The 10,569-nt window shown below is 35.0% G+C and overlaps 1 protein-coding gene across 1 annotated transcript; it reads left to right on the top strand.

Moving 5' to 3' along the window:
* Positions 1-405: 405 nt before the first annotated feature.
* Positions 406-10,123, top strand: LOC117321804 (CUB and sushi domain-containing protein 1-like). The gene is made up of 11 exons (XM_033876381.1): positions 406-540; positions 1,353-1,392; positions 2,427-2,705; positions 3,364-3,547; positions 3,830-3,900; positions 4,052-4,112; positions 4,976-5,163; positions 6,413-6,563; positions 7,721-7,845; positions 8,142-8,375; positions 9,471-10,123. Exons 1-11 carry the CDS (start codon positions 469-471, stop codon positions 9,602-9,604), a joined length of 1,539 nt encoding a protein of 512 aa, XP_033732272.1. The 5' UTR covers positions 406-468; the 3' UTR covers positions 9,605-10,123.
* The last annotated feature ends 446 nt before the right edge of the window (positions 10,124-10,569 follow it).

Genomic DNA, 10,569 nt, shown 5'->3' with positions numbered 1-10,569 from the left:
AATCTTGTGGTCAGTCTCAGCTTGGACGACTTTTAGCTGCCAGCTTTTCGGAGAATACAAAATCTCTTTACTCCAGTGCGCTTAACAATTTTGATAAAGTAAGAAACATCTTCTATCTGTTTTTGTGGTCTCGTTGTATTTTTATTACTGAGTTTGGTATTCAATACAGATGTTTGTTAGTAATAGGGATATTTTAACCAGATATTTGTATATGTAAGGACCGTTTTATCTATAATGTTGTAACCAGGTGTCTCTCAGTCAACAAACTTTTTTCTTCAAATATATGAATCACACGTAAGGTTTATGTAGGTCATCAGATCCCTGGATACCATCGATAACGCTGACATTCTTACATCACTGAGGCCCTCCAGTAGTCAGATGGTTTATAACTGATGAGCGCACCGAGTACAATCATTGAGATGCGCCCCTCTTATTGCTATCAGGGTAGGAACTAATAACTCGACAAGGATGGGATTCTTCGATATCCGACTATTTCTTTATCTAGCTCTGCTGTTGTTGACAGGAACTCATGGAGAAGAGGTAAATCAGTTAGAACTGAGCAATCTAATCCAAAGAAATGAAATTGCACGGCAATTCATGTGTTTGTGACATCTAAGACTAATTAAAAAACACGGAAAGTGCGTGTGTAACCACGTTCGTAGGATTTGTGTCCGCACAAGAATTTATTGCATATATTTGGGGAATATATATATATATTTCGTTTACTGGTGTGTAAACTGCATTTTTACATATACTTTAAATGAGGCACGTTAGTGCGTCATGTTGAAAAAGCAGTAAAAAGATGCCGTTTACACACCAGCATACGATAACAAGCAGGAACTGTTCCTTATATTAACATTATAAGCTATGTTTGTATTTAATGTTATCAAAAAAATTAATCGGCATTCTTTTTTCGGCGTTTTACGAATAGAGACACCTTATTCCAATTTGGCGGGGAAATGTCAACTAAAGGAGTTACAAAAAATATAGTTTCACAGTAAAATCGTTTTTAAATTCGATTCCTGCAAGGTATTTGCAACATTTCATTTTTTCATTGTTATATCTTAGATAATTCTACCATACTTCATTCATATTTTATAGGGGAAAAGAGTCAAAACAGAAAACGAAAATAGTCATTGCGCATTCACACTTATTGCGCATGTGTGCACCGGTCCTACAATGAACAATGCATTTCTACGCGTCAAGTTTACAAACTTCAATCAATGTTTCCGTTAGTTAGGTTATATAACGGAAATGAAAATACTTATAAGCAAATACAAGAAATCAAGTGAGACATAAATGCAATGAATACAATTGTAAGGATTATGTTATGTTGATTAATTTCATTTCAGGACAAGAACCGGGAAGGAGAAGATTTCAGTAACAGTACTGGTAATATAAACACTTGGTTTTCGTTATTCGGGAAATGAGCAGTTAGTTTGCTTGAAAAGATCGAACTAACATGATTATCAGGAACAATTTATACATGTAGCATTTCCTGGGCAAATAATACATAATATAATGTAAATAGTGTTTGGGCAGAAGAGGTTCTATTCCATTCTCTTGTGGTGCATATTATGTTACTCATACTGATTGAGGAATATATGAAACATTTATTCGGTATGTGACAAAAATAGGAACTATTGAATTGACAAAATCATCTTTTAATGACATTTTTGACAAATTTATATAGAATTTGTAAACATTGCATGATATGTTTGCGTGTTGCAAATCAACTTAATAAGTCGAGATAATGAAGTGCAAATTAAACGATTTCTGGAAAATGAACTACCTCCTCTGAATGACACATTGTACATGGAATTACTGAAAAACGCTAGAAAACAAACATTTTGTATGATGCAGGATATATTTTTTTTATTCATATTTTGTATGATGCAGGATATATTTTTTTATTCATACGCAGAATTTTACTGGTGGATAGCACCTTAAGTATGATTTTATATAATAATCGATATATTAGATACCGGCAGATACATATTATATTGATCTATCGCCTTAGTACACTAATGGAAGCAGAAGATATCATCCGTTACATGTACCTCGAGTATACTAAAGTGGATACTTACAATGTAATCAGAATAATTCTGACTAATTCATATAAAACTCCGTCAAACAGATGTTTAATTCGTACTTCATTGACAACGACTGGGCTTAACGTGTGACATTTGAAAGAGTTTAACATTAAATTTATTTGATGAATATGCAATCATAATCAAGGATAATTGCTTATCAAACATCTTTTCAAGCACAACTTTATTTGTTCATCAGTGTCCCTGTTGATTGCATATAACATACTACCAGAAATCTAATAGAGAAGTGTAGTGTCTTTTATACATTCAATGTCTCATCACTATTTAATTTCTATTAAATTCATTTCTTTTTACTTCATGTCATTCTATAAACAGGATACACAACAAGTGGATATTCTGGAACTACAACCTCAGACAGACTGGGCGTGATCACGAGTCCTGGTTACCCTGGCAACTATCCTAACAACTACCACTTCCGGTATGATATATATCTAGGCAAAGAGAAAAGTGATGTAGAAATCAACTTTAAAATCTTTGACTTGGAGTACTGCAGCAACTGTAATTGTGACTATATTCAAATTGAGAATTACAAGCTAGCCAAACCATTGAAGTATTGCGGGGCTGCGCTTCCTAATGGAAATGGACAGGTATTCTGTAAGTACAACCATTGATATAATGTGATACATGTACATCACGTATATTTGATTCTGTAACTTTCTTGCAAACTATGGCGCGGGAAGGATGTCATAATTAAATATTTCTGCCTAGGCAATATTCGATTTTTGCCCAGGCAAAAATGATTTTGTTTCGATTACAGAAATCAAATTTTGCCTAGGCAGAAATCAAATTTGGCCTAAGCAGAAATCGAATTTTGCCTAGACAAAATTATTTTTGCTTAGGCAAAATTCGATTTTTGCCTAGGCAAACTTTGATTTCTGCCTAGGCAAAAATATTTAATTATGACATCCTTCCCGCGCCATAGCACACATCTGTACTTAATTGTAATTCAATGAAACCTGTAGACTCCCAGCGAACTAAGAAAAGTAATAAGATAATATCGGATTAGTTTAGTTATTAGTTTTTGTGAAAAAAAAAACATGGAATGCAAATTTGAAAAATGATCAATTGTATGAATTTAATCAATAGGGGAACCACATATTGTCATTAGGTGTTCTAATCGTAATACTTCGGCCAATTCCGTCAAGGATCGGAATATGCTTGAAGCAATGCTTGACGGAATTGCCCAGACGTTGCGATAGAAGATTGTTCATGCTGTTAACTTGCTTATGAGTAAAGGCTTATTTTTTTGTAGTGGACAATTTGGACGACTATGTGTGGATAACTTTCCACTCAAATTCTGACCAACGACGACCTGGGTTTTACGCGACCTATGAGGTCACCCGGAAAGCAGGCAATGACTCGTTCCTGGCCGGAGGGTCAGTCTGCCCTCCTTTAATCTGTCCATATTGTAACGTGGGACAAACTCCGGAATACGAGTAGGTGTATGCTTGGTTGATGTACATTGTTGATAATATTGAAATGATTCTTATATAAAAAAAAATCCAGCCTTGTTTAAAAGCTACTTAGCAGATTCTGGTTTCGATTATTTGTTTGAAAAGGCGTTGATATTACACGTTGTAAATAATGGAATCATGTTGTGTAGACCTGTGGGTGTCTTAGTTTCAGTTTATAGCTCATTTTCCTTCCCCGTATTTAAACACTCGTATATATTTACAGTTAGTTATTTTGTGTGTTGTGTAATCTCATTCCATCAACAGCTACACGAGTGTGTGTCCCTACTGTTACTGTAGAGGTTACCAGGAAAACACTTCTCCTAACTACCACCAAAGTGAGTACTTTTCATCCATCATGTGGTATAGAATTCCCCAAATGTTTTGCATCTTATTCAGATACTTTCTATTTAGCATTGATAATTGATATAATAATACTATCCAATGTTGTTTGAAAGAAACATACTTGTCTTCATCTTTTTTGTTTAGCTACCTTGTGTCCACCTGTCGTCTGCCCTGCATGTCCCCATGGCTTCCATCAATATATGGAGTGAGTGAACTTATTTTGTAAATGCAGAATGTTCCTTTGTATTTCTGGTTGGATTTTATATAATTATTTTCTAATACAGAATAGAGTCTAGTGGAAGACATTGCCAGACCAAATATCATATCACGTTATTATGTATTAACCATGATGTTTAATATCAATTGCATTTGATATTATTTGTTTGTTTGAAGTTTACGTATCAAGTATATGAAATATTCTTCTTCTATCCAGACTGGTTTAAATATGATATAGGAAAACTCATTATTTTGTATTTCATTCGCTCTAGCACCGTGATATATATTTTCTAATGTTTTTTTTTTTTCATTATTGTATATTTATAATCTATTTTCAAATTGTCATTCTCCAAAAAACTATACTATGCTATGTAAATGACCTATACAATATATCAATTTCCCCTACGGAAATGTTAATGCGACAGGTTGCTCTTGTGGAATTATAAGCTTGGGTCTTGATAAATGATTATTATTAGGGCACTATTATTCTTTATTTACACTTGTAGGTTAGTTTTTTTATACCGTGGGTGCAATTATGTGAATTTTTTAGACAGGCAATGTATAGGCTGCATGTTGGCACTGCAGCACCTTCAAATATAACATGCGGGAAGCATCAGTAGAGGGTGTTGTTATTATTTTTAACAAATGTATACATTGTATTTCGATTGAGTGTGCGTGCACATATGTCTATTCGCGTTATTAGGTCATTTATGTCAATGCGTTTAAGGTGTGAGCATGTAAGAGAGTATTACATCTGTTATCGTTGACACCCAGTACAGTCACATGAATTTTGTATTAAGATAAAAACAAAATCAGATTGAATGTGACCTATTATTCCCTCATTAATTACAGTTACACCTATCTGTGCACTCACTGCTACTGCGTTCACGATCAAGGTGTTAATACAACCGACAGTTCCAATTATGGGTACAATTCAACCAGTTATCGCCCTTGGCGACCACGCAGCACAACTGGATATTATCCATGGCGACCACATAGCAACACGACCCATTACTGGGGAACGACCGTTTCTACGTTTGGTAACATTGCTGCTCTGAAATATGTTTCCGAAAGTTGTGTGATACTTTTATAGAAATGCAGATACGGTGTTTATAGTGTGCTCTTGCCTTCGTTAAAGCATAAAACAATAACTTGTATTTATGTTTTCACAGAGTGAAGGTTGCAATGCTTCATCTTTTTGTTTTGATATTAATTTTAACATTAAATTTGTATTTTGGAAAAAAAACATATTTAAAATTAAAACAAGCAAGCGATCAAACGATGTTACATTTTCACCAAAGCAAAGGATATACTCTATGCACTGAAACGGAAGGGTTCAGAGAATATACATGTAAATATACTTAACCGACTCTAACTAATCCTTATTTTCGATTGTAATTTTGTAGATTAAAAGTTCACTAATAAATTTTGCCTCCCAAAGACTATTGCGATAAATGATAACTAGTACTTAGACTATCAAGACCACTACTTTTCATAAAAAGCCATGATTAAATTATTCTTTTCTCGCTGCATAGCTCCAAAATGGAATTAAATATGTTGGAGTCCTTAAATCAAAGAGACTTACCTTAAAGATATATTTCGGAATTCAATATCCGAAAAAGTTTACAGTATTATTATGCTTTACAGTATTCATTCTTTCATATCAAAAATAGATAGTGACTTTCCTGTCGTCACAATACTCGATATTCAATAATATTCGCATGGATTCAATTTCGCTCTATTCGCGGTCATAACACCACCGAAAAAAATTCTCTAGTTGGTCCAAATAGGCATTCTTCCCTTTAACACCTTTCCGATGTCTTCTTATTCCTATTCCTATTTTCTTTTATGAATTAGCTAATTTATATAAACTTACATGTTTTTGCTTCAAATATATTAAGTATTTATATGTATTCTGTGAACGTAAAAAGCTATTGATGCATGCTGTGGATATAATGTCAAAAATAAAATTCTCGTTTTCTAATGCTTATACTCAGTAAAGTAATTAATCTGAGGAATTTGGATAAAGGCGTTTTAAGGTTCATAAGAAATTCGGGTTTTATTTGAGAAAACCACAATTTCAACAGCTTCTATCAAAACAAAAAGGCAAAATGCCGACATTGTAACGTAACCATATTCAAAACCAAAGTCGATTGAACAAGGGCGAAATGTAATTAAAATATAGCTTTTCTTGAAGACTCCTGAAAAAAAAACCGAAGAATCAGACCACATGTCCTGAACAGTAAACGTCAACCCCAGAAAAGTATGTATCTTACTATATTTTTACAGACCAGGGATGTGGGGTGGGATACTTCTACAGTTCCACTGGAATGATCAAGTCTCCCGGGGCACCTAGACACTCGTATCCTAACAACGCCAACTGCCAATACAACATCGACCTGGGCGGAGTCTTAGGCACTCGTAAAACGGTGGCTCTGAGGTATGATGGTGTATTTGTTTATATACACGGGGAAGTATTTGACTCCTTGATTTTTTACGTGTGTGTATTTTTCCTCTGATTTTATTTGCATATATATTTGGAAATGACGTGGCACATTTCCTTCCTGGTGCGTCAATGCAACGAATCATATCAACCTCTTGAAAAGTGCAACCGAAAATATTAGTCGTTATAGAATAACTGTATAATGTAATATATTGCACGTGTGTTGTTCCACCTTTTGTTTCCGTCTCGCTTCTCTCTCTACAGGTAGAGCGTTTGAAGAATTGTGCCTGCCGCTCCCATTGCATTATCGCAAGGGGGGGGGGGGGGGGGGGGGGGGGGGGGGGGGGATCTTGATATCTTCCCTCTTTTTTTTTCTAAATATCTTTCTTCATCCTAATTTTTCTCGTGACACTGCCCCTGGCAGAGATATATCAGATACTACAAATGGTAATTCCTACTCCTGCCTTAACGTCAATTTTTGAGAGTTGGACGACTGGTTCATCAGTTCGGAGTGTCTTTATGGGTGTCTTGTGCAGAAATCGGCTATCACAAGGAGGCGAACATGAGCATACTGCAGCCTCATGAAACACACACATTCACAACACGCATGCTCACAGGGGAAGTCGTCTTTAAATGACCAAAGTTGTTAATATGACGTTAAACAAAATCAATACTTTCTCGCGCTCCACCTTCTGTTTTGATATTGCTATAGATAATAGTTTCGATTTCGTTATTCTCAATCCATGTCAGAGTAAATCGATATTCAAGGCTCCGAATATCATGGTTTCTGTGAGTTTTTTTTATCAACCACGGTTTCGATAGATAATTTATACTGGTGACTGTGGATGAGCTTTGCTGTCGCCAATATCGCTTTGCAAAATATTCTTTCACCTTGTTTAATGTAAACTTCGATGTGCCTGAGACTCGTTGATGTTTCCGGTTTCAAAGCTTACTACACCTGTTTTCATTTTGAGAAAGTAACAAAACTTTTTATTGACCTAATTTAGACAAAGATTATCGTCACTGACCTAGATTTCACCGGTCATTATAATTATAATTCTTAGATATTTCTATCATTAGTAAAGTTTTTTTTACTCTCACTTAATTTGGTTGTTCTATCATATATCGTTATCATATCATATTCTGTGTTACAGCTTCAATTTCTTCGAATTGGAACACTGTAGCAATTGTCAATGTGATGCTCTTATAATCAGCTCTGATGAGACCAGTGGAGTGCGCATGTGTGATAACAAGGTCAACACTTCCCGGACATATTATGGTAAGGTTAACCTTCTTCGTATTTATATCCGTCGCCGTTGTACTCCATTGTTTTGATTATTTTAGTAATATGAATATAGTAATGAACAGGATAATTGAGCAAGTGTTACATTTTTAAAACAAAGACATTGTACCCAAAATTTTGAGTCTGGCATTTTGATCCATTGCATAACATGCTGACATTGAGAAAATGTTTTATATGGATAAACAGAATGACAAATACAAATATAAATCACGTAATACTATTGTGGAAATATTAATGTCAAACGAAAAATGAACAAATTGTTTTTATTACAGTTCATACATCAAGCGACATTTTGGAGCTGCGCTTTACAACGGATGGCTCAGTTGTCATGCCCGGATTTTCCGTGAACTACGAGGTGCTGAGTTCAGAGGTCAATGACACGTGTGGTAGTGATCACTGCTCCGCCTGCAATGGGCAAATGACGTATGACTATTTCGGCTGCTGTTTTTGTTCAAGCGAAACATATAACAATTCCACGTCAGGCTATTACATGACGTCACCAAGCTGTAAGTAGAGATCATAGCCTCACTCATATGCCTACAGCCTCGCTTATTTGTCACCAGCCTTGCTCTTAGTCCTATTTTCGTTACTAGGCCTACAGTCACACTCATATGCTGTAGTCTCACTTATAGGCATACGGTATCACTCATACGCCTATAGTCTAGTTTATAGTCCTTCAGCCTCGTTCATAGGCCTACAGCTTCGCTCATAGGCCTACAGCTTCGCTCATAGGCCTATAGTATCATTCATAGGACTATAGCCCGGTATATATACAATTTACAATATTATTAAGTCCAACAATTAAATAGCACACAATAACCATCAGGCAAACAAGTTCAAGAAAAGAATGCCGAACCGTCAACTTCAGACAATCAAGTTCAAAAATATTTGCCATAACGTCAAAATCTGACAAACAAGTTTGAAAAAATGTATGCCTCAGCGTCAAAATCAGACAAGCAAGTTTGAAAATGAATATCGCATCACCTAAATCTGATAAAGAAGCTTGAAATTAAATACCACCCCGTCAACACCATAATTTCAGGGAAACCGGTGCCAATATTAGATGATAAACAATTGACAAGTAACAAGTCGAATTACATTTTCCTTCCTTCATATGTTTTAGCATAGCATATCAAACACTAGAGAGACTCTTTTGTAAAAAGAAATAATAATATTTTTTTGCATTTGTACATGTTTGGGTTGACGTGTATTTTTTTCATCATATATGTTAGTAGTGTATAATACATGTCCTATCAAGTACGAGCATCTATGTTTTGGGTAATATTGTGTAACGTTATTAACATCTATGTCTGAGATAATACTGCGTTATGCTATTAACTTCTATGTATCGGGTAATAAGGTGTATTATTACAAACATCTGTGATTGGGATAAAATTGTTATAGAATATCATAAACATCTTAAGTTCAGGGCAATATTGTATAATATTATAAACATCTATATTTGTGGTATTATGGTGTAATATGACTAACGTCTATGTTTGGGGTAATATTGAGTAATGTTATAAACATATATGTTTGGGGGGATATTGTAAACATCTATATGGTGATATGGTGTAAAGTCATAAATATGCATCTTTCAGCTTTCTCTCCGAGCCTACTGCTTCAAGTGTTGACCAATATAGAACACGACGCACAAACCCTGGAACAGTACGCTCGAAACTTGGAGAACGAAGCCAATTACGCCAAGAGCCTGGTCGCCCAGAATTTCGGCTGATGGACCGATAAACTTGACATCCTTCACGATTGTTATTCTGATTAATATATAGTGTAAAATGAGTTAATTAAATGGTCTAAATACTGGTTAATTGTAGACGTTGACCTCTTTTTTCTATGTAAATGTATTGTGAATTGATAATGACATTAATGATCCATCTCAGCCATTGTTTCACGAACAGAAGACAACAATCAAACCGTTATTGTCTAAATACCATGCTGTTTATTGTGGCCACCCCTAAATATCAATGATATACCAGAATTGCAGGCGCTCAATCAAAAACAGATAGATCAATCGAATAATATGAAATGATTCTGAAAAGTTTATCACTGTAAAACTGTGCTTCAAGCATAATTAGATGAACATATGTGATACTTATAAATAAAACATTGCATATTCAACTATGTTTTCAAAGATAAATTTTAGTAGTTTCACATGTGTAAATTTTTAGATGTTTATATTAATGTGATCAATACTTCTGGTTCAAATTAATAACTATTAAATGCCTTGCAGTGTGAACCAATTGTTTGTTGTTAATCGACAAATAAAAATTCTCCTGGATCTACAGTCCGCACGAAATGGGATTTTTTTGTGTGTCAATGTCCATGTTGTGTGGGAATCCAAACGCACGCAAGTGTGTCCAGCCGACTGTTATTGATATACCTTAAATGAGTTGAATGTAAGCATAAATAGTTGTCTTGAAAATAAGTGAAAATTGATAAAAAAAAAAGGAGGGGGGGGGGGGGGGGGGGGGTGTTGCAAGATACGAACAAAATATAGCTTTACATGGAGACCCTGGAAAACTAAAAGGAGACTAGGACCAGGTGTTCCGGGAGGGTAAGTGTCTCCGCGCCACTATATATATCTATATCTAATACGCGTTAAGTTACATTTTTAAAATTACAACTAATTTGGTAAAAACGTAATCGCTGGAAATATCAACAAACATTGGATATGTCCGACTT

This window comes from Pecten maximus, chromosome 2 (genome assembly GCF_902652985.1).
Source record: "Pecten maximus chromosome 2, xPecMax1.1, whole genome shotgun sequence".
NCBI classification, from domain to species: Eukaryota; Metazoa; Mollusca; class Bivalvia; order Pectinida; family Pectinidae; genus Pecten; species Pecten maximus.
This window is presented reverse-complemented; position numbering and strand designations above follow the sequence as displayed.